Source organism: Enhydra lutris, unplaced genomic scaffold (genome assembly GCF_002288905.1).
Source record: "Enhydra lutris kenyoni isolate GAN:26980312 unplaced genomic scaffold, ASM228890v2 scaffoldscaffold22, whole genome shotgun sequence".
Taxonomy (NCBI): domain Eukaryota; kingdom Metazoa; phylum Chordata; class Mammalia; order Carnivora; family Mustelidae; genus Enhydra; species Enhydra lutris.
In genome coordinates, this window is record NW_019154106.1 from 42324529 (window position 1) to 42350164 (window position 25636).

General features: G+C 36.4%; 1 protein-coding gene across 3 annotated transcripts in view; it reads left to right on the forward strand.

Annotated features, from left to right (window-relative positions):
* The window catches only part of LOC111149457 (phosphatidylinositol-4-phosphate 3-kinase catalytic subunit type 2 alpha), a 101955-nt gene extending 77622 nt beyond the window's left edge, over positions 1-24333 (forward strand). For all 3 annotated transcript variants that reach the window (XM_022506548.1, XM_022506547.1, XM_022506546.1), the window contains exons 21-33: positions 1391-1483; positions 3648-3777; positions 8915-9051; positions 11593-11762; positions 13302-13458; positions 14071-14180; positions 16712-16919; positions 18256-18380; positions 19749-19866; positions 19949-20021; positions 20359-20468; positions 20553-20678; positions 22312-24333. In XM_022506548.1, the coding sequence (XP_022362256.1) occupies positions 1391-1483; positions 3648-3777; positions 8915-9051; positions 11593-11762; positions 13302-13458; positions 14071-14180; positions 16712-16919; positions 18256-18380; positions 19749-19866; positions 19949-20021; positions 20359-20468; positions 20553-20678; positions 22312-22497 (1743 nt within the window). In that variant the 3' untranslated portion in view covers positions 22498-24333. The remainder of the gene's footprint in view (positions 1-1390; positions 1484-3647; positions 3778-8914; positions 9052-11592; positions 11763-13301; positions 13459-14070; positions 14181-16711; positions 16920-18255; positions 18381-19748; positions 19867-19948; positions 20022-20358; positions 20469-20552; positions 20679-22311) is intronic.
* The last annotated feature ends 1303 nt before the right edge of the window (positions 24334-25636 follow it).

Sequence of the window (25636 nt, forward strand, 5' to 3'; positions counted from 1 at the left end):
TAAAATACTAATAAGTTAATATTATACTTCATAATAATCTGTAGGGAAAATGTGTAGGAAGAAAGCAGATGGGCTGATATACTTAAGGCAAATAAGGATAATATCTGCATATAGGTTGGTTATTAGTATTTATGGATATCTGTTTGTGTAAGATCCATATTTACCTCAGTATATTTTACTTAACCACCATTCCTGAAAGAAAAAACAATATAAAATTATTTGCTGTCTCAAAATAAATTATTTTTTACTATGATATAATAGCTGCCTTGTAGGCATATGTTATGATTCCAGTCACCGATAGCATTTCCTTTCCTCCCCTGTGAATGGTCAGAAAGACTCTCAAGTTTATAACACTTTTTAGAGCCATCAAAAAGTAGTTGAATCATCAGCATTGAGTAATTATATTTCAGAGTGGGCCAGTAGTTATGCAAATAGTAGATTTTCCCTTAATGAATTCAGCAAAAGCAATCAATTAATTCATCCATTAGAGTCTCTGGTTTGGAAAGGCCAGGGTATAAGTATCCATAAAAGCGTCTCAGGTTTTATTTCTTTTTAAGTTGATACATGGCTTCTCTTTACTGAAATTTAACAGTGGGTGCCTGAGTTGTATGTTATTGGTGGTGGCCATGGGATCACATTTTCTCCTTGTGTTTTGTTTGTTATTTCCTTTAATTGGTCTTTCTTAAATTAGTTTTTTTAACCAGTTTCATTTTAAAATAAGATTTGGTCTTTGCTGATGAAATTTTTAAATTTAGTGTCATTATTTGATTATGTGGCTAATTATTTTTTTTAAGATTTTTTTTTTTTATTTATTTATTAGACAGACAGAATCACAAGTAGTCAGAGGCAGGCAGAGAGAGAGAGGAGGAAGCAGGCTCCCCGAGTAGCAGAGAGCCCGATGCGGGGCTCGATCCCAGGACCCTGGGATCATGACCTGAGCCGAAGGCAGAGGCCCTAACCCACTGAGCCACCCAGGTGCCCCTATGTGGCTAATTATTAATTAGAAGACTACCATAAATAGGAGAAGTAGAGATCTCATCCCAGATCATACTGCTTTAGAGAGAGATAAGAATATACAAAATTCTGAGCTCTTTTGAGGAATTAAGATACTTTTAAAGCTCAAACTTTTAATAATTTTGTCTCAAGTTTTAAGGTTTTTCTTCTCATCTAGAGAGTAGTAAATGATATTTTACTCATGCTGTGTTTAAGTTTCAAAATATTTTTAAATACCTCTTATCTGCTGGATGATCTAAAAAGCAGTTCACATGTGTTATTTCATTGGCCATACTTCAGAGGAACAGGTGAAGAGAGCGATGCTTAGGACAAAAAATCTTAAACCCATTTTTATTCCAGTGTTATCCTTCTAATGCATAGCATGTTGTATTTGTAGTCATGTTCCTTCTTCAGTTCCAATGCTGTGCCCCTAAAAGTGACAATGCTGAATGCTGATCCAATGGGGGAAGAAATTAATGTCATGTTTAAGGTGAGCAAAATCAGGTTACTTTGTTTTTCTTTTCTTTTCTTTTTTTAAAGATTTTATTTATTTGAGACAGAGAGCACAAGCCGAAGGGAGGGGCAGAGGCAAAGGGAGAGGCAGACTCCCCACTGAGTAGGGAGCCCAGTGCAGGTCCATCCTAGGACCCTGGGATCATGACCTGAGCTAAAGGCAGACACTTAACCGACTGAGCCACCCAAGCACCCGAAGGTTACGCTGTTTTTAAGTGGTAATTTAAAAATTACTTTCTCAGGGTGTCTGGGTGGCTCAGTGGGTTAAGCCTCTGCCTTTGGCTCGGGTTATGATCTCCAGGTTCTGGGATTGAGCGCCTCATCAGGCTCCCTGCTCGGCGGGGAGCCTGCTTCCCCCTCCTCTGCCTGCCTCTCTTCCTACTTGTGATCTCTGTCAAATAAATAAATAAAATTTTTATAAAATAAAAAATAATAAAAATTACTTTCTCAAGTTCCTTTTCCAAATTGCAAATGTAATTTTATTTAATATTTAATTAAATTGAATAATTATGGGGCGCCTGGGTGGCTCAGTGGTTTAAAGCCTCTGCCTTCACTCAGAGCATGATCTCAGGATCCTGGGATCGAGCCCCACATCGGGCTGTCTACTCGGCGGCGAGCCTGCTTCCTCCTCCCTCTCTGCCTGCCTCTCTGCCTACTTGTGATCTCTGTCCAATGAATAAATAAAATCTTTTAAAAAAAAAATTGAATAATTATGTGAAAAGTTATTGCTGATATAAACTGTTCTAAAACAGATTTGGGAACAAATGCAGCCCTGAGCTACAGCTGCTACCTATGGCCATAGCTTTCGCAGATAATGCCTTTCACACAGATATGATTTGAATGGTACCCCCTGAGTTGTGCAGCATGATACTGCAAAACCATGGGCAATGGCATTGGGTTTTGGAAACATAAAACTTACCTGTGGGAAGCAGCAGGAGTGGAATACTACAAGAGTAATCTATTACCAAAGTCCTGTGTGTTGTGGTCATAATTTGTATATTTTTAAGGAAGAATGGAGAGTTGTAGTTAATTCAGTGAGTTCAGTTAGTGCAGGCTTATATAGATAATGTATATATATGATGGTTCAAGAGAAGCTATCTTTATGAATATAAGTGTATATATTTATATGTATGTATATTCTATATATATGTGTGTGTATATATATAGAGAGCAAGTTCTCATAACTCAAATCTGGTTTTGGACTATATTTTACTAATATATTTGCCTTTTCCTAAAATAGTACCATCTGAGTACAAAAATTTTATATATTAAGTTTTAATATTTGTTAGGGCTAATCTCCTGTAATTTCTTTTCATAATTTTCTTAATTGGTCTCAAAAAATATATTCATTGTTATATGTTTTAAAGTTATTTTATCCAGCTTAAAAAAGAAAATGATAAATTGATGTGGTTCCAGTTAGATTTCATTCATTTTGGGAGGGTTAACTCTTTCCATTTTTTAAAGTAAACTTCTGGGGATGCCTGGGTGGCTCAGTTGGTTAAGCAGCTGCCTTCGGCTCAGGTCATGATCCCAGCGTCCTGGGATCGAGTCCCACATAGGGCTCCTTGCTCATCGGGGAGCCTGCTTCTCCCTCTGCCTCTGCCTGCCATTCTGTCTGCCTGTGCTTGCTCTCTCTCCCTCTCTCTCTCTCTCTGACAAATAAATAAATAAAATCTTTAAAAAAAAAAATAAAAAAAATAAACTTCTGGTTTGAGATAATTATAGATTTAGTCTATTGTAAGAAATTATACAGAGATCCTAAGTATCCTTTACCCAGTTTCCTTCTGTGTAACATCTTGCAAAACTATCCTACAATATCACAATGAGGCTGTTGGCAATGATACAGTCAAGGTAAGGAATATTTTTATCATGGCAAAGATCCTCCATTTTGCCCCTTTAAAAAATTGAGTATAATTCACATACCACAAAATCTAACCTTTTAAAAAGTGTAGAGTTCAAGAAACTGAGATGTGAAGAGGTTAAGTAATTTCCTCTGGAATACTAAAGAAAAATAAAAGGCAGTTCTGTTTCATCTCATTCTTCATTCTTTCCACCATTTCCCCCTCCCCCTGTCTTTTACAGAATGTAACGTAGTAAGTCTTTTGGAAAGATACGTTTCATTTTATTTCCTTGATTTCAAGGTTGGTGAAGATCTTCGGCAAGATATGTTAGCTTTACAGATGATAAAGATTATGGACAAGATCTGGCTTAAAGAAGGATTAGATCTGAGGATGGTAATTTTCAAATGTCTCTCAACTGGCAGAGATCGAGGTAAGTCTGTCAGCTTTGTCTTGGTGTCTTATTATTTCTTCTCTGTGAACTTAGCTCAGAGTACACCTGTCCTGTGGGAGTCCTGATGCTGGTACACTATAATCTCAGTTGTTTCTTACTTTAGTGTTACTTTACTGATCTATTTGTTTATAATTAAATAACTCATTGAGTAGCCCTAATAAATGCTTTGCAGTAACCAGAGGTTCCCATTGATTGACTAAATGAGGACTTCATAGTCTTTAGCTTTTAACTTAAAATTAAGGTGTCTTAAGTTAAACCAATTTTGATTTAATTTCTGCAAAATAAAATAATGGTTTCAAAATTTTTTTCTACTTTAGCACAGGCTTCATCTTACTATTTTATTGCATAAGTTTTCTTCCTTACCACATATGTTTAGTGTGAATAATAAAAGCATTACACCCAGAAATATTGTGATAATTAAAAGGTAATGAATGTGAAACACCCAGCACGTGACATGTATTAGGTTCTCAGTAATTTTAGCCATTGTCATTACTCTTATCAACAAATGTTTGTGATCTGCCAGCCACAAAATGCTAATAACATGTAGCGTTTATATTTAGAGGGAAGCAGTTTAAAGACCTACAAAGTAATTTGAAGATGCTTTAATTAGCTAAAAGCTCTAAAAGAATTTTTTTAAGATTTTATTTATTTATCAGAGCGAGAGAGAGAGAGAGAGAGCGCACGCACAGGCAGAGGGAGAAGCAGCCTCCTCGCTGAGCAAGGAGCCCAATGCAGGACTCTGTCCCAGGACCCTAGGATCTCATGACCTGAGCCAAAGGCAGAAACTTAACTGTCTGAGTCACCCAGGAATCCCGAAAATCTCTAAGAGGATTAACAGAGGCAGTGCTCTGGGGTTTTAAAGGAGGGAAAGATCATTTATAGTTGGTGGAAATGAGAAATGCTTCTCAGATTCTAATCATAGACACTAGAAAGTCACCTGAACAATTATCTAGTCATCCTTATGATATTTGCCATTAACGTTATGCTTAAATGCCTATACTGAAGGAAGTTTACTGCATTTCAATGTAGTCTGTCCTATCCTGGATAACTCTGATGGCTGTAGAGTTTTTTCTTACAGTCTAATGAATGGGAACTGACTCCTAATGTCTTCTACCCATCAGTTCCAGTTCTCTTTATAGACAGTCATATAATAAGTCTTTGTGATGATGAATATTGTGGCCTCAGATCCTGAGTTCCACATTCTTCAGCCATTTGTCATATAACTTTAGATTACCTTATTATCTGATTATTCCCATTGTAAAGGCTCAGGTGATCCAGTCTCTGAGAATGGCACCGGACTTTTGTAGAATGCAAAATAGGCAAAATATTGCACATGCAGGACTTATTCACAAATAAAACCATCATACTAGCTAGCTCCTGCTTAATCATGTCTTGGCCATTTCGTACTTGTACATTTTGTATCTTAGACCCAAGTATAGGACCTTACCTATTAACTTGTTATTATTGGATCCATTACTTTTCAGCCACTTGGATTCTTTTTAAAATCCGAGTTTTGTTATCTGTCGAACCTCTTAATTTCTGTCATGAACTGATTTGAAGAATATATATTCTGTAGCTTCTGCTAAGGCATTGAAAAAAGTGTTTACTAAGAGAGGACCAAGGACCAACGAATGTGTTGTTATCGCTAGAGACATGAGATTTCCTGTCAGGTGATTGCTAAATCTTTAGGTACTGTGGGGTACCTGTGTGGCTCATTGGTTAAGCATCTGCCTTTAGCTCAGGTCATGATCCCAGACCCCTGGGATTGAGTCCCACATCAAACTCCCTGCTCAGTGGGGAGCCTGCTTCTCCATCTTCCTGATGCTTCCCCTTCTTGTGCTTAGTCTCTCTCTCTGTCAAATAAATAAATAAAATCTTTTTAAAAATATCTTTAGGTACTGTATTTTACTTGGGTACTTGTCTACTTCATTGTGTTATCAGCTGTTCCACATTTCTCCATTTTATCCATTAGGACAGTATGAGAGCCTTATCACTTTCCTTTCTCAGTTTAGAATGTACAAGCTTTATTTATTTGACAGAGAGAGACATGGTGAGAGAGGGAACACAGAAGAGGGAGTGGGAGAGGGCTCCACAGAGAGCCTGATGCAGGCCTCAATCCCAGGACCCTGGGATCGTGACCCGAGCCAAAGGCAGACGCTTAACGACTGAGCCACCCAGGCATCCCTACAAACTTTATCTTGTCAAAAAGAAAATTAGGTCAATTTAAGAATTCTTGCTGGTTGGGGGTACCTGGATGGCTCAGTCGTTTGGGCCTTTGACTCTTGGTTTCAGCTCAGGTCATGATCTCAAGTTGTGGGATGGAGCCCCACATCAGGCTCTGCACTCGGCAGGAAGTCTGCTTGACCATTCTCTCTCTCTGCCCCTCTCCCCACTCACTTGCATGCAGTCTCTTGCTCTTGCCTACTAAAATAAATAAAACATTAAGAATTCTTGCTGATTAAAAATATTGTTTTTCATAAGTTGTAAATGGAAGTTATTTTACTAAGATTCCTCAATGAGAGCCTACCATTTCATTAAGTTGTCTTTCTGTCACCACACTTACTTCATGTAGTTGCACTTTCTCTTTCTTATGGAATTCCATGTAACTTTAGAAGCAATCAGATTCCTCTTGTTTTTTTATGTTGTTTCTAACTGATTATTGAGGACTTACTTTGTGTCTTACCCTGGTTGGTCTAAGCTTTTCATTTGTGTTATCTCACAAGTACCTTTATTTTCCAAATGAAATCACATCCATATCCTCTGTGAACTTTTTACTAGTATTTCAGTGTTTCTAATAATCCCTCACTTTTTCAGACTCAACAGTTGTCTTTAAATATTCATGACACATTTAGTGGTGTATCTTCTCCCCACCCTGGATGCTTGATTTTAAGTTATCTTAGGGTAGGGACCGTATCTTACATAGCGAGTAGTACATTGTATATTTTATGAACTTTGGTCCACTGTTTTAGCACGTAGTGATTTATATGTATGTATATATGATTATGAAATTAGAAATTTATATGTATATTAAAATTTGATTAAATATAGTCATAGAATCAAGGTGCAGGTACTCATTGAAAAAGTATCTCAGTGTGAACTATTAACTAGATGATACACTTCTTTTGGGATGGTCTGAAGACCTTGGCCAACTTGGTTTTTTCCAGTCCTTTGTCTGAAGCAGGTCTCTGTGTCCATATCTTTTGACACCAGTGCATCTCCTTGATTTTGAAAATACATAAAACTGTTTTTGTTTTTGTTTTTTTTAAGATTTTACTTATTTATTTTTTTTGACAGAGAGAGAGCACAAGTAGGCAGAGAGGCAGGTAGTGGGAAAGGGAGAAGCAGGCTCTCCGCTGAGCAGGAAGCCCGATTCAGGGTTTGATCCCAGGACCCCGAGATCATGACCTGAGCCGAAGGCAGCTGCTTAACCGACTGAGCCACCCAGGCGCCCCAATAAAACTTAATTTTTTAATTATAATAATAATACATGCATATAGTAAATGTAGCAGGTAATAGAATTTATTTGAAAGAGAGCACCAGTGCCGTGGGGAAGAGGTAGGGGGCCAAGGGGCAGAGGGAGAGGGAGAAGCAGGCTCCCTGCTGAGTTCAATTTTAGGACCCCAAGATCATGACCTGAGCCAAAAGCAGACACTTAACTGACTAAGCCACCCAGGTGCCCCAGTCTTTCTTTTAAGCGCAAAATGACAATTCTCTATCTGGATTTTTTTTTAAAGATTTTATTTATTTGACAGAAATCACAAGTAGGCATAGAGACAGGCAGAGATTGGGGGAAGTGGGCTCCCTACCGAGCAGAGAGCCCAATAGCAGGGCTCGATCCTAGGACCCTGAGATTATTACCTGAGCCAAAGGCAGAGGCTTAACCCACTGAGCCACCCAGGCGCCCCTTTATCTGGATTTTGTATTTAAAGCATTTTTTTTTAAAGATTTTATTTGTTTATTTGACAGAGATCACAAGGAGGCAGAGAGGCAGGCAGAGAGAGGAGAAAAGAGGCTCCCTGCTGAGCAGAGAGCCCCATGCGGGGCTTGATCCCCAGGACCCTGGCATCATGACCCGAACCAAAGGCAGAGGCTTAACCCACTGAGCCACCCAGGTGCCCCTAAAGCATATTTTTTAGTATAAGCACATAAAGATCTACATCATTGTATTCCCTTACGTGGATGTGCCATAATTTGATACTTGTTTTAAAAGTGAGAAAATAAAAAATGATTTGCCCAGCCAAGCATTTACATTTCATTTAGGAAGAGAGAACACGTACTTAAGAGTTACATATGTCTGGGGCACCTGGGTGGCTCAGTGGATTAAAGCCTCTGCCTTCTGCTCAGGTCATGATCCCAGGGTCGTGGGATTGAGCCCCGCATCATCGGGCTCTCTGCTCAGCAGGGAGCCTCCTTCCTCGTCTCTCTCTGCCTGCTGCTCTGCCTACTTGTGATCTCTGTCAAATAAATAAATACAATCTTTAAAAAAAAATGTTTAGAAAAAAAGACTTACACATGTCATAAGGACATTTTTTTTTTAAGATTTTATTTATTTATTTGACAGACAGAGATTACAAGTAGATAGAGGGAGGGGGAAGCAGGCTCACTGCTGAGCAGAGAGCCCGATGTGGGGCTCGATCACAGGACCCTGAGATCATGACCTGAGCCGAAGGCAGAGGCTTTAACCCACTGAGCCACCCAGGCGCCCCTCATAAGGACAATCTTAATCTGTTCTTCCCTTTGAAAGGGCTTAGTATACTCTGAAACACTCCATCATTGCCCAAATACGTGATCAGAGTAAGTTTATTAACTAAGTAACTTTATTAACTAGGTCAATATCATCTAGTTAGTAATTAAAATTATTATTCTTGGTAGAGGGTAATAGCACACGGTTGTACAGATTATGGAGCGTCAAATTCACATTCAACTGTTATATTTTGGGTACTTCTGAAAATAAGAAATTATTTTGATTGCTCAGATTTTTTTTGCATGGGCTGCCAGAGTTGATTTTTTAAAAACAATTCCTAACTGATATCTTATGTCAAAGATTGAAAGCTATAAATTTTTTAAAGGCTTTTGGGGAGGTATTTTTGCATAGCTTAATGTTTTGTTGTTAAAGGTATGGTGGAGCTAGTTCCTGCTTCAGATACCCTCAGGAAAATCCAAGTGGAATATGGTGTGACTGGATCCTTTAAAGATAAACCGCTTGCAGAGTGGTTGAGGAAATACAATCCTTCTGAAGAGGAATATGAAAAGGTGATTGGCAAGTCTCCTTATTCCAGATAACTTTATCACAAATGTATTACATAGGTTATAAGTGCTTTTCATTTTCCAGCTCTGGTGACTAGCCATGTAGTCTAAGTTGTGAAAGCAGTGTCTTTCTCTAAGTTTAAAAAAAAGAAGTTATATACACATATGTTTCTATATAAACAGTGCATCTAATGGTAAGAATCTGAGAGAAACCAATGCTAAATTACCCCCAAAACTTTCCAAGCATGCATTTAGAGGCCAGCAAAACAGGTATTTTTATGACCCAGAATGTTCACATTTCACAAAGATCTTGGGACAAGTTATGAAAATGAGTAAGAGTGGCTCCATGTGTGTAAGTGTGGAGTTGAGAGGAAAATTATGGGCCAGACTTTCTGAGCTTGAACTTAGGTTCCAAGTCATCAGGTATTGAGCCTTAGGCAAATTATTAACCTCTTCTGTGCTTCAGTAACCTGGGATATGAAATAGTATACGTTACAGTATTATAGTACTTTTTTGGGATAATATAGTACATATTATGGCTGTAAAAAATAATAACACTACAAGGCTATTGTGAGAGTTAGATGAGTTTATAAAGAAAGCCCTACACAGAGTAAATCCTGTAGCTGATAGCTGTTAATATTAGAGGTGCCAATTTTTTGTTTTAGCATATTTTTGAATTCTATAACAAGAAAGGAACTCTCAGAGCAACTGAGTTGCTCATTCGGTAGTGTATGACTTACTTTTTTTATAGACAGAGTGCGTGTGATCACATCAGTGGCAGGAGGGGCAGAGGGAGAAGGAGAGAGAGAATCTTTAAGCAGACTCCCCTCTTCATGGAGCTGAATGCAGGGCTCAGTCCCACCACCCATGAGATCATGACCTAAGCTAAAACCAAGAGTTGGACACTTAACCGGCTGAACCGGACAGGTGCCCCATGACCTTAGCGTTGTGAGTTCAAGCCCCATGTTGGTGAGGGCTGGGGGAAGTAGAGTTTACTTAAGAAAAAAAAAATGGGGGGAAAAGGGAAAGGGAAATCTCTTAGGACATAAGGCCTCTGATCCTAAACTGCCTAAGAAAGACTCAAGAACACTTTCTTTATTTATTTGACAGATAGTCTCAAGTAGGCAGAGAGAGAGAGAGAGAGAGGAGGAAGCAGGCTCCCTGCTGAGCAGAGAGCCTGATGTGGGACTCGATCCCAGGACCCTGAGATCATGACCTGAGTCAAAGGCAGAGGCTTATTAACCCACTGAGCCACCCAGGCACCCTCAAGAACACTTTCAATGGCAATGTAAGGAGATCTCAGTTTTAATGTCATTTGCCTGCCTCCTTTATGTCATCAGGTCATTAACATATCACATTTACAGATAAATACAAATTCTATTTGTTGACCTAAGAAGGTAGAGGAATTTAGCTCTTTGTTTAAGATCACTTCCTTTTCTTGTGGTGTGGGGAAAGCAGTGCAACAGAAGCTGATACTTCATAGTAACGTTGGTTCTTCTGTGGTTCTGGGGAAGTGGTTTGACACAAAATAATTGTCAAGTAGCATACACTGAGTGCCTTTTATGCATTTGACTCTTAATGTACTTCACATAGAGGAGTCACACTGCTTGGGGTGAACCTTGTGTCTGCCACTTAAAAATTATGTGATCTTGGGCAAAGAACTTCTATGTTTCAGTTTCCCTCATGACAATGAGGGAAATGACAATCGTAATCATACCTATGTCATATGGTGTGCATGTGTGTAGGTTTGTAGGTATGTAGGAAGAGTAGTGTAGTCGCTGGTTTGTGATAAGTGCTGTGTAAACCTTGGCTCTTTACCATCATCAGTTATGATTTCTGGGGAGTTATGAAATAACCGCATGGACATGTAGAGCCATAGGACTGCGCTATTCGGAAATTCAGTTCCCTGAGGATAAACTAAATGCACATGCTTTAGATAAAAGTCCTCATTATATACATCTTGCTGCATCCTTCTGCATGATACTACGTTAGTGATTTAACCCCCAGGGCAGGTAAGACTGAAGTGAGCGATCTCCAGCTTCGAAAAACTTGCAGATGACATAAGGAGTCAACAAAACATATTAATTATACTATTGTATGTTTAAAGATACAAGCTGACTTTCTTCATACATGCCCTCCCTATAAGCCAAAAAAGGGAAAAATATTCTTTTATTCAGATTAATCTTTGTCACAGTGTTACCACTTGTACTAAACAGTAGAGCCTGTGAGGAGCAGAGTTGCACAAAGATGATTCTTAAAAGATGTTTAAAGGCAGCATGTACCCCAAGTAGGGACTGGCAGTTTCTCTGCCTATTAAAGGACAATAGATGGAGAGATAGGGCAGTAACCACCTTTAGAAGGGTGTTTTTGTTTTTTTGAAATATGACAAGGCTGACTCTTGTTATCATAACCTAGTTTATAAGGTGTTGAAAAAGTGAATCACGATAGTGTTTTCAAAGGGTGATGAATTACTTTAATCTTTATAACCTGCCTCCTTTTTAAAAATAATTTTTTTCTAAAATAAATAATTCTATATCTTTATTATAGGCTTCAGAAAATTTTATCTATTCTTGTGCTGGATGCTGTGTAGCCACCTATGTCCTAGGCATCTGTGATCGACACAATGATAATATAATGCTTCGAAGCACAGGACACATGTTTCACATTGACTTTGGAAAGTTTTTGGGCCATGCACAGATGTTTGGTAGCTTCAAAAGGTACTCACATTGTTACTGTTGCTGAAGAAAAGGGGGGCGCTTTTTTTTTTTTTTTTTTTAATCAAGTACCCTGAGGGGCGCCTGGCTGGCTCAATCAGTAGGGCTTGCAACTCTTGGTCTCAGGGTTGTGAGTTCAAGCCCCACTTCAGGTGGAGCCTACCTTTAAAAAACAAAAACAAGAAAAATAAGTACTCCAGGTAATTCTGAAGCAGAATTTCCACATTGTAGGTCACTTTTCAAAAGGTATTAGTAAAATAATCTGTATCTGTCTACATGTGTATGTATATCTGGAAGCGTTTCAATAATTTTACTTGAAGGAAAAAGAATTCGACTTTTTTTTTACCACACAGTGGTTAAGTTTTTGATGGTTTTAATGTCAGCCACTTTACAATCTAAGTATTCCTTTTCTGTCCACTGTCTTCTTCCCAAGAAAAGTGAAACTTTGGTTTGCTTTCCTAGGTTAATTCAAGAGGCCGTTGACTTCAAGTTCTGTCATTTCAAGTAATGCTAAAATGACTTTAAGTTCTGTCATTTCAAGTAATCAAAATGTTTTCATTTTGATAGGGTCAGAATTTTACTTAAGATTGATATCTGTGTATATTTTGAGGAACCTTTCGACACATTTAGTGAAACATTGATTTTAATTAGTAAACACAACTTATTTTATTTTATAGATTTTATTTATTTATTTGACAGAGACCACAAAGAGGGTAGAGCTGGGGAGCAGCAGGGAGAGAGCTTATTTTATTTTATTTTATTATTATTATTTTTTAAGATTTTATTTCTTTATTTGACAGACAGAGATCACAAGTAGGCAGAGAGGCAGGCAGAGAGTGGGGGGAAGCAGGCTCCCTGCTGAGCAGAGAGCCCGATGCGGGGCTCCATCCCAGGACCCTGAGGTCATGACCCGAGCCGAAGGCAGAGGCTTAACCCACTGAGCCACCCAGGCGCCCCAACACAGCTTGTTTTAAAAGAAAGGCACTTTTCCACAAATTAATGTCCCCAAACTTGCCTCTTTTCTTGTTGTTGTCTTGTAGCTCTCATTGAGTATGACTAGGGATTAAAAAAAAGACCCTAACAAATGTCTTGACCATGTAGTAGATAAAAATGAGTCTGTCTCTCTCCCTGTGTGTGTGCGTGTGTTTAGTAACATTTGTTGGAATGAATTAAGGTGTATTTAACTACTTAGTGGTACCTATTAGGAATGTTCCCATTTGTATGATGGCAATGAGTGCCGAATTTTTCTCTCTGTATGTAAGTACTGTTCTCTATTTGAGTGTGTGAGTTTATAAATATCATCTTGGAAAAAATTCATATATGTGTTCTATCTAAATAATGAGATTGATTATATGATGGTTTTTCTGAAAAATGCAAATTTATAAGTTTTAATGCAGATTCAAACCTGCCTGATTGTTAATTTCCCAGTTGGAAATTGCTCTGGCTCAGGTAGCTTAGTTCAATAACCATGTGGTAACAAAAGCACTATTTGATTATCTTCTGTAAATATTACTTTGTGTTGTGTACTTTCTTTTTAAATAGGGATCGGGCTCCTTTTGTGCTTACCTCTGATATGGCATATGTCATTAATGGGGGTGAAAAGCCTACCATTCGTTTCCAGTTGTTTGTGGACCTCTGCTGTCAAGCCTACAACTTAATAAGAAAGCAGACAAACCTCTTTCTTAACCTTCTTTCACTGGTAACTGTGTTCTTTTACAAGCCCTTAATTAATTTACATTAATGTTCTGTTTCAATAGCTAAAGAAGGATATTTTGGAATAAAATTTACCGTAGTTTCAAATGTCAGAAATAGTGTTACCAAATATTCAAAAATTGCCAGACATCATTTATATAAAATATAAAATGTAAGTCACATCTACCTTGGAGGTGTGGAGTAAAAGTAACTGACTAAAAAGGACCCTGAGAGCCATCTGGGATGCTGGAACATATTTTGTGTCTTAATTTTGGTGTGTTCAGATTTCTGTACTTTTCTGGGTGTGTATTAAGTTAAACCTCTGCTATGATTATTGAGACTGAACCTGATTTTAAAAAAAAAAGGACTAGACAAAAGGTCTGGATTTCACAGGTTTTATTCCATAAACTGGCTTTGTGACTTCCAACAATTGACTTATATGACCTCAGTTTTTCTCATTTTAACTGAATCACTTAGGTGCCTATAAGACTAATATAAATTCCTCAAAACTGTGATTACTTTGTTTGCTTTAGTTCTAATTACTTGGCCAGCTTTTAAGGGATGGGTGGGGAATAGACTTTTAAAAAGTAACTCACAAACTCTTTTTCCCTTTCTGTAGATGATTCCTTCAGGGTTACCAGAACTTACAAGTATTCAAGACTTGAAATATGTTAGAGATGCACTTCAGCCACAAACTACAGATGCAGAAGCTACAATTTTCTTTACTAGGTAAGGCATATTTAAATATGTTGGAGAAGGCACAGAGCTTTGATTTGTTTTCCTTAGTTTAAATAAATGCTATATATCAGAATCTGATTTTTAGGAAATAATTGTGATTCACAGTATTAGTAAATAGGTTTATCAGAAGTATATTTTATGTCAGAAGGTTTTTTACTGAATAAATGTAAAGGATTTGCAATAACACTAAAAGATTTATTTTTCAAAATGACTCAGGTTTTATTTAGTATATGACTTGAATTATAAACATCCTATTTATGACCTATTTCTGCAAAGCATATTTTCTATAGTGCCAAGTACAAGGATGTGTGTGTGGGGGGGGGGGTTCCCCTAAAATAATACCTGTACTAATCTGTTTTTCAGGATTTTGCCATAACCATTTTCATGGATACCATAAATAATTAAAACTGCAAACTCTGGGACACTGCTATAATAAATTGTTACTATATGATGTAGTACTTAAAATACATATATTAATTACTGGCATTTGAACTTGTCATTTTTGCTTTAAAAGCAGATCTTCCTGGCAAGTATGTTCTAAAAGTCTGGTGACCAGGTTGGTCACTATCTAGTGATACCACCTCATTATTATGCCACAGAAGGGAGGGACCCAAGAGCTCATGTTCTTTTTTCTCTTTTCTCTTGCCTTCTTCCTCTCAGTGGAAAAGAGATAGAAAACTGGACTGGACTTCTCTAGTCTCAAGAGTCTGGGCTGAATTGAATTGAAGGAAGCTGACTTTTGTATAGCCTTCCAAACTAATCCTGATCATTTAGGTATTGATGGGTTTGGTTTTGTTTTTCAAAAGAGATTCGCTGGCTTCTCTAGACAAAACTATAAAGCAGGCAGGTATTGGTCTGCTTGAGCTGCCATAACAGAATAATCATAGATGACATGGCTTAAACAATAGACACTTATTTTCTCTTACTTCTAGAGGCTGGGAAGTCCTAGAATCAAGGTGCCAGCTTATTCCCTTCCTGGTGAACTACTGCCTTCTTGTGTTTCCTCACAGGAAAGGAGGAGATAAAGAGCAAGAAAGCATAAACTTTCTTGTCTCTTCTCATAAGAACACTAATTCTTTTGGATCAGTTTTATCCTTAAGACTGCATCTGATATTGATTACTGACTCCATAAAGGCCCTGTGGGGTTGGGGCTCAACATAGGAATTTTGGAGGATACAAATATTCAGTCCATAGCAAAGCAAGAACGTTTGTGTGAAGTTCTAGACTTTTCTTTTTTGAATCTCTTTCCTCTTTCTGGATTTCTTTATCCTGCTTCTGAGACAGTATTTTTTTTTTTTTTGCATGCCTAAAATGTTTTATCCAAGCCTGCTTTCCAGATTTGTTACCATGAAACTCCCTATTCTGTCAAAACTTCTTTTTCCAACTAAGGGAAATTACGATTATTTGAAGAAGTCTGATACCAGATTCTACTACTATTTGATAGAAAAGATTTTATTAAATTTGGATTACTTTTTTATTTCCCAAGATTTTATTTATTTGACAGAGAGAGACACAGCGAGAGAGGGAACACAAGCAAGGGGAGTGGGAGAGGGAGAAGCAGGCTTCCCGCTGAGCAGGGAGCCCAACATGGGGCTCGATCTCAGGACCCTGGGATCATGACCTGAGCCGAAGGCAGATGCTTAACGACTGAGCCACCTAGGCGCCCCTGGATTACTTTCAGTGCTTCCTTCTATACCTGTTTTCAACTTCCCTATTTATTAAAAGGGAATTAAATAATGATCATCTTTTTTGGCATTATACCAATCATCTTCTATCCCTAATAGTTTTTAAGTTAATGTTAGATCCCACAGAGCTCAAGAAATACAGCATCATTTCTTGGGAGACTGTGGGATGGGATGGAATAGACACTTTCTTGTGCTAAAACATTTTGTTGGGATGGACTATCTTTTAATAGGTTTTTGGCCTAAAGAACAAGGGAGAATCCTGGCAAAGTGAGAATATGCTTAATATTTTAAAAGGAATGAAAATGGGGGCGCCCGACTGGCTCAGTCAGTAGAGCATGTGACTCTTGATCTCAGGATTGTTAAATTCAAGCTCCGAGTTGGGCCTAAAGTTTACTTATGGGGTAGGGGAGGAACAGAGGGAGAGGTGGAGAGAGATAAGTTTGAGGAGGCTCCCTGCAGCCCGAGATAGGGCTGTCTTAAAACCCTGAGATCAAGACCTGAACAGAAATCAAGAGTCGGTGCTTTACCATCTGAGCCACCCAGGTGGCCCAAGGGCCTAGAGCTTACTTTAAAAGGAGATTTACATATCTTGGTTGATAGGTAGATAGATTAAACAAAAAAGAATTTAATGGGCTCCTGCATGGCTCAGTTGATGGAGTGTGAGATTCTTGATCTCAGGGTTGTAAATTTGAGCCCCACATTGGGTGTAGTTTAAAAATAAAATCTTAACTTTTTTTTAAAAGGTATGAAAATGTCTTTATCCTTTATTATGTTCAAAGAACTGAACATGTTTTCCCATGAATATTTACTATTAAGATATTTTCTGATTTTTTGTAGGCTTATTGAATCAAGTTTGGGAAGCATTGCCACAAAGTTTAACTTCTTCATTCACAATCTTGCTCAGTTGCGTTTTTCTGGTCTTCCTTCCAATGATGAGCCCATCCTTTCATTTTCGCCCAAAACATACTCATTTAGACAAGATGGTCGAATCAAGGAAGTCTCTGTTTTCACTTATCATAAGAAATACAACCCAGATAAACATTATGTAAGTTTGGTTTTGGTATTTGTAGAGACTAATGCACGCATGCTTGTTTTTCTTTTCGTACGTCTTTCCTCCATGGATGGTCCAAAAATAAACAAATAATTGAGGAATCCCTAATTGTTTTTTGGTATTTATTTATTGGTAAATTTGCTCCCAAACTATGGGGGACAAACAGTATTATTCCTTCCAGAGACAAGGTGGTATTGTGCTTTTTCTCCTTTCTTCAATTTGTTAATTTTAAGGTAAAGCTTGCTCACTGTAACAAAATCCACCTATGTAAAAACACATAAAATCTTCGGTTCTCATTCCACTTTCTAGGGATGAAGTATTATTAAATACACACACATATAAAATTCAAGTTTGAACAAAAGCAAGATCTTCAATATGCTTTCCACCACCCCATGAATAGCATTATCATCATTGTGCTCATAATTTTATTGGGAAATACTTTACAGCAGTCTATTTTTTTTCTTTTTTTTTTAATATTGTATTTATTTATATGAGAGAGAGCGCATGAGAAGGGGAGGGTCAGAGGGAGAAGCAGACACCCCACTGAGCAGGGAGCTGGATTCGGTACTCAATCCTGGGACTCCTGGTTCATGACCTGAAGACAGTCGCTTAACCAACTGAGCCACCTAGGCACCCTGCAGCAGTCTTTAAATCCTTGACAAACTGATGTTTTAGAAAGCAACTTTATTATTTTAATTTTCACCTGTTTTATTGTTAGTAAATTTTTGTAAGTTTAGTATTTTATCCTAACACCATTTCATTGAATATTCCATTCTTTCCCCCAATGATTTATGTTATGTTATAGATACTATAATGTTAGCATATTTTAAATGTACTAAATTTATATATATCCCTGAATTTATTTCTGGTCTTCTGTAGAAATAGTTTTTTTCTACACCAGTATTTTATTCTGTAAAGTACTCTGACTTTATAATACTTTAAATATCCAGTTAGACAAGTCTTTTCTCATCCTCCTGCCACCATAAATTTTGCCTTTCCTATTTATGCTCTTAAAGGAGCTTATTAATGTATTCATTGGAAATGTCCTAAATTTATAAATTTCAGGAAGTACATTTATTATATATAATCCTGGAAATAAATGATTTTCACTTTCCAGTTCTTGTTTATATATTGTACAGTGGTTAATATCACTCTTAGATTTAGTTAGATGTCTATAAATACAATGACTTTCATGTATGCGCTTTCCTCTCAGTGACATATATACTACTAAGTTAAAAGCACTTGACCAAGCTGTAAATTTTCTGTCGGGAAAGGCTTTTTTGTTTTGTTTTGCTTGTCTTAATCTGTTTGGGGTGTGGTTTCTTTTCAGATTTATGTAGTCCGAATTTTGAGGGAAGGACAGTTAGAACCATCATTTGTGTTCCGGACTTTCGATGAATTTCAGGAACTTCACAATAAGCTCAGTATTATTTTTCCACTTTGGAAGTTACCAGGGTATGTTCCCATTTTTGTACATTAATCCTTTTTTTATAGGAAACAATTTCTTACCATGTGTCACTCGAAATCTTTGTGTAAACATTTAGTAAGATACAATGGACCATGTGTGACTGACTTTTCTCTGTATCCCAAGGACCTGATAACAGTACTATCCATAGACAGGGAACTGTAAGATCCTGCTGAGTGAATAAACTGAATAAATGGGATCCTAAACTTAAAGTTGGGGATTTTCTAGTTTTCTAATTTCAGTTGAAGCTTTTCTTTCTTTTTTTTTGTTTGTTTGTTTGTTTGTTTGAAGTCATACCGGATTAGGTAAATTGTTACTGCAACTACCTTTACAGTGAGGTCAAGGAACTTAGTAGAATCTTTTGTTTGTTTGTTCATCTATCTATTTTAAAAATTTTATTTATTAGAGAGAGAGAGCACAAGTAGGTGGTGGGGGAGTGGGGAGGTGGGAGAGAGGGAGAAGCAGGCTCCCTGACGGGCAGGGAGCCTGATGTGGGACTCTTCCCAGGACCCTGGGATCATGACCTGAGCTGAAGGTAGATGTTTAACCAACTGAGCCATCCAAGCTCTCCTAATTGTAGAATCTTCTAATTATTTGTCTCTACCATAGTCTGCAACATAACATAATAATTTGGAATCTTGGTTTTAGCAAAATCGGATTTTAAATCACTGTAGAAATAATTATGGCCATACCGAGCCCCTCTAAAAAAGAATAAGCTGAGGCAGTGAGATTGTTGGTCAAAATCTTAGTACTTAGTTTTCTGTTAACCCTTTTAAAACCCTCATTTTTAATGTAGCTAATGACCAATAGATTTCTGGTGTCGGGCTGCTCATACTCTTCTTAGAGTAGATTTCAGAAATGAAGAGTCAACAAAGTGTGGGTATCAGTTTATTTCCACATGCGGTATCATTTTTCTTTGTTAGCAAAATAAGCAAAGTTAAGATTATTCTTGATTTGGGTCCTATTTCACTTGTGGACAAAGTGTTGACAAGGGTATGGGACTGATATCAACAGGAACTGTGGCTGATTGAGTAATGATTTTGGAGGATAAGATATGCAAAAATATTTGTAAACAGATTAATCTTTAGGAAAAAAACAGTAGAAAATAAGTAATAAATAGCAAAATAGTGTCTCTTTTGTACCAAGGTTTATAAAAGGCTAACAAGTACTTGAACTATTTCATCTCTAGTACTTGAAAAGAAATTACAGAAATTTACTTTCTAGTAGATTAAAATTCCACTTTGTATTTAAGTATATATATTTTTAAAATATATATATTTCTAAATAAATATTGTGCTTAATTCTATAAATACTTCCAAGTGAAATAATTTAAATCCCCCTTGTGTTTTCTTTTGTAGCTTTCCTAATAGGATGGTTCTAGGAAGAACACACATAAAAGATGTAGCAGCCAAAAGGAAAATTGAGTTAAACAGTTATTTACAGAGTTTGATGAATGCTTCAACCGATGTAGCAGAGGTGACTGTCCTAATTGAAAAAGAATATTCTATTCTTGGTGCTACATGCTATTTAAATTAATACATTTTTTTTCTCTTCTTAGTGTGATCTTGTTTGTACTTTTTTCCATCCTTTACTTCGTGATGAAAAAGCTGAAGGAATAGCTAGGTCTGCCGGTGAGATTATTTTTTCTCTTTATCGATAATTGATGGCTTCCCTATGACTTGCAAGTTAATAATTTCTCAGTGAATGTAGTACAGTGACAGTGGGGTTACTGGCTATACTCCAGTGAGAATGAGAGGATAGTCCTTTTAAGCCTGTCAATTTCTGGATAAACATAATTTTCCTAATAGAATGTGATTATTAAAGAACTACAAATCAGTGGCCTACTAGGTTATTTACCCTTTCCTTTCCCCACATAGGATGATCCTGGAATTAAAGCAAAATTTTTTTGTCATGGTTTGTACCACTATAAGCAAGATAAAATAAAGATGATTATATTTTTATTTTCAGATGCAGGTCCATTCAGTCCTATTCCAGGCCAAATTGGAGGAGCAGTGAAATTATCTATCTCTTACCGAAATGGTACTCTTTTCATCATGGTGATGCACATCAAAGACCTTGTGAGTGATTATAAATAATGATTGTAGAGAAGACCTATAACTTGGTAGGAAGCATTACTATTAAGGGAAAACTTTTCTTTATAGGTTACTGAGGATGGAGCTGATCCAAATCCATACGTCAAAACATACCTACTTCCAGATACCCACAAAACATCCAAACGTAAAACCAAAATTTCACGAAAAACCAGGAATCCAACATTCAATGAGATGGTAAGTTAAAGTCATTTCTAAAAATATCTTAGATTTGTTCTTTAAATTTTGAACAGTTTAAATTTAAAATTTTTAGGTACCAGATTCAGAACTATTTATTGTACTAGTAAAGCCAATCAGTAGCAATCTAGTGATACTTATCAAATGTTGCAGAATTAAACCATCATTGAGCCTTGGGTTTTAAAAAGATCTTAAGAGTTATCTTCAACCACCTTTCCAGTGACTGAACTCCCTCTACAACATTTTCAAGAAGTGGTTATCCAGTCTATGCTGAAATACTTCTAGTCCATCCACTTTGTTTTGGGCAGTTACAGCATATATATATATATATATATATATATATATATATATTTTTTTTTTTTTTTTAAATACTGGGCTGAATCTTCACTGCCTGTAGTTTGCACCTGTCTCAGTTGTATGACTTGGAACTATACAGAATTTAGTCTTTCTCTCCTCTGTGGCAGCTCCTCAGATAACTGAAGTTCTCAAAAGCCCTTCCTGTTTATCCTTTTAAACCATCTTCACTAACTTTACCTTTGTTTGATAGGATATAGTTTCAAAATTATCCTCCTAATTCATTTCAGGCTGTCAGCAAGCCACTTCAGATAGGTGCTCTCCGCTAAAAGCAGTAAGCAAAGCATCAGCTGAACAGGATGGAGCAAAACTGTGACTTTGCTGAGCTATTCATGGTCACCTTATGAACTTACTCATCTATTAAAACCTGCTAACCTTTAGTCTAATACTTTTTAGGATAAGCACCACACTATTTGTGTACATTAACATCACATCCACACAAAAATGTCTGGAAATAAATGTGGATTTTCATCAGGTTTTAAGTTTGTTAAAACCGCAGAATAGCCTTGTAGCTATTGAAAAGCATATACAATGTTTAGTGAAGACAAGTTGGTGTTATTCCCAAAAAGAAGTATTGGTTTGTTTCCTAGTTAGTATACTTTCAAGAAATGAAATGTGGTCAGTTTTTAATTTTTATTAGTCAAACAATAAGAAGGACTAGATTAAAGAGATCTTTCTTAGAAGTTAGGATGAGGCCTTGCTGGAAAAAAGTTCTAAGTGCTGAATGTTGTGTGTCAGAGAGCTAATTTTTAGCATTCTAGATTTGCTGTAAGCTGTATTGGTAGTTGGTGAATTTGCATTGAAATATGGATAATCAGAAATTATTTCATGGCATATAAAATCTAACAGAAAAAAAAGACAACAAAAAGAAATTCTAATCCCTCATATTTTGTAAAATAGCTGTGTTATCCCCACTTGCTACCTTCCGTTCTCTTTCCCAGGTGTCAGACCATCTCAAGGCATGACGCCTTGTAATTGCATTTCCCTTCCCCATAACTCCAGCTCAGAAAATCCATGTTGTCAGTGTTTAGACAATAATAATTTTCTACTCTGTGCATTTCTATGTCAGACACTCAGAGGAATGATAATAAAATCTAAGACTCCTGAAATACAAAATGTGCATCTAAATATGAGGCAAATTCTACTAAACATGTCATAATCTGTTAATTGTTGTCTCTTTAACTACTAATCTCACTTCTGTTTTCACTTAAAATAATCCAAGAAACCAAGCAAACAAAAAAATTTGTAACTTACTGTTTTCTTTTTGCCTTTGCTCTAGCTTGTGTACAGTGGATATAGCAAGGAAACCCTAGGACAAAGAGAACTTCAACTCAGTGTTCTCAGTGCAGAGTCTCTGCGGGAGAATTTTTTCCTCGGTGGAGTGACCCTGCCTTTAAAAGATTTCAACTTGAGCAAAGAGACAGTTAAGTGGTATCAGCTGACTGCTGCAGCAACCTATTTGTAAGCTAGTGAATTTCTGAGCTTTGAAAGCAAGAATAGTTATAAATACTTAAACACACACACACTTGGGAATTTTGTATAATATTTTTAAACTTAGAAATTATGAAGTAAATGTACTTACTGCATTTCAACACATCTGTTGGACCAACATCACATAATTAAGTTTTATGAACTAGTTGAAGCCATTGCTGTTTTAAAGTCATATAGAAGGCTATAAACCCTAAACTTAATATACAGTAAGTCCTGAAAAAGACTCTTGAGTTGGTGAAGGATTTAATCCTTTCAGAGTAATAGCTTTAGTTTGGTCTGATAGTACAGTACGGTGTCAATTCAGCCATCTGTTTTACATTGTTTCTTACACAGACACAGCATGTTTTCCTGTTTTGCACCTTTTACAGCCTTTACCACTGTGTGTGTTCACAAACACCAAAGGAAAGGGAAGGTGCAGGATGTTACCAGAAAATGCAGCTGCTATTCACAGGGCCGAAAGCAAAGCACAAATAATAGTTATGTTCAGAACTACTATGTAGTTTATAGAAGTAGGGGAAAATAATACTGCTTTTTATCACTCATGTCTTTAAAACCTTTTTCAGAATAAGTGCCAATCACTGAAGTTGTAAATAATGGTGCCTTAACTTCATATGCTTCCCTGGCACTTCATTCTGATTTTTTCCTGACTTGATAATTAGTAAGTTTTCACTCACTTTCAGCCTACTAAAGAATTACCTACATTTACTAGTGTTTTTCCCACAGAAAGATTTTATTTCTTCTCGTGTGACTTAGACAGGTGATTTATGTTTTTGTTGCCCCATAACTGAATGAGATTCATCAATGTAACTGTATACTAAATGCCATCATTCCATTATAATACTACATTTACTCCCAGGAGTGTGAATTGAACTTTGGTAATCCACCTCCCATGTATCTATACTCCACTTACTCATTAAGCAAGTGAAAATTGTTCACTCACATACCCATTCCTGTTTGGTAGAACTCCATGAATAGGGCAGACTCTTCACAGGAGGCCCAGGACAAGAATTCTAGGGTCCAGGCTGAATTTTAATGTAGACTTTTATAGCAAAGTTTGTCTTGTAAGGTATCTTACTTATATTTGTAAACATTATACATTCACATGAATTACTTAATACAGTGGGATTCAGAATCATAAGGGACATGATTGAAATTATTCTACAGTTACCATTAAGGATAAAATTCATTTTTATTATTCACTCAACTACACACATAATTTTATGTTTAGTTTGAGTAAATATGTTGATATATTAATTCTCATGGCTCAATGGAAGTTCAGACACTTTTTAAATGGTAACAGAGATTGTAGTAATCTAGTTGCTGTGAGATAACTGGTAAAATACGCAATGAAGAATACCAACAGAGAAAGGACAATCTCCAGTTCAGTTGCCCATAACAATTTTTATGAACTGTGCAGGTGTTTAATGTAAGTGGTGAAACCTGTAGAGCAGAAATAAAACAGTTGAGGATGTATCAGTGAGATAGGTTTAAAAAAAAAAAAAAAAAAAAAAACTTGAAATTTTTGGTGCCTAACACTAATGGTCCATTTGTAGGAAACCCCATTAGTATGATATATGAATGTCTTTTTTTTTTCTTAATGTTAAAATATGTTGTCTATTTAATAATTTAATTAAAATGCAAATCAAAGCACCACCATTTATTTACTTTTTCCACATACAGTGAACATTTCCTTAAAGTGTGTAAGTATTTTTGCAGATATAAAGAAGTGTTAGATATTTTCACTTAAGCTTTGGAGACATAATTCCATTCCATGAATTGTCACATAGCCACTGTAAAAAAAAAAAAAAAAGGAAAGAAAAAAGAAAAAAACAAAAACAAAAACAAAACCCAAACCTGTCTTGGTAAAAGGTCATTGTTAATGGGATGCAGTATGTACTGCTTATTTGCAGTCTGTTACAGCCGTGTCTTTTAGCACAAATAATAGAGGTAGAAAATGTGGTGTCACTTTTCAATTACAAGACATCTGGATTTCTTACCTAAAAATGTATATTATGATTAATACTGTACAGTTTAACCAGAGTTCAGGACAAGTGGTAATGTTTTTCTTAATTTAACTCATTTTGTGCCTTCTTTGGTCATTAAAAAATACACATATTTTATATATATTTTAATATAAGTTATTTCTTTGTAAAACGCTAATCTTCAGCCCTTACCAAAAAAAAAAAAGGGACAGAGGCGCCTCTTTGCACTACTACTTTAAGTAGATTTTAAATCAGTTTTTTTTTTTTTTAGACATTTTTTTTAAAGCTTGCATTAAAGTAAATCTGAAGCAAAAGTTTAAACAAACTGGCCAAGACACTAATTTTTATGTATAATCACAATGTTTTATACCTATCTTTACTGAATAAAAATAATGCTACATGTAAGTCCTGCACCAGAATTCTTTCCTCTTGCAGTGTTTTGGGATTTGAAAATAATGGAGTACTCCAAGAACCTATTATTTTCTCTACTGAGGAACCCAAGATAGAACTTGCACTGACATTTTTATTACTGCCTTTATAAAAATCTATAGGTAGCTAACTGTTAAGGCATGTATGATCTTTGATAAAGTATTCATCTTTTCAAATTAAAGTTGTATAAAAGTTTCAATATCTTGCCTTAAATTGGTTGACTATTCTTTCTAGGATTCAAGTATTGTGGCATTTTAAAAAAATATATTCAGTTTTGATGCTTAGACTTCAGATCAGAAAGCACTAAAAGCCCCACTACCATAATCCATGGATTTACTTACATGCTGCAGTGCAGATATGAATGAATATGGCAAGTAGTCTCATCTATAAGAACCAAATACTTTAATTATATTAAGGTAGTGAGTAAAGATGTATAATATTTTTATTAATACCTTGAATATATTCAGTGGATTGAATGTGACTTCATAACTGTACTACGATTGTATTAAACTATTTCTGGAATAAAGGAACTCTGCCGTCATTTCTTTCCTCATCAACATATTAATATTTTGGTTCTAAACTTCGATGGAGCTTGGGGAGCCTGGCTAGCTCAGTTGGTAGAGCATGCAACTCTTGATCTTAGGGTTGGTAAGTTCAAGCCCCTCATTGGGCATAGAGTTTACTTAAATTTTAAAAATTTAA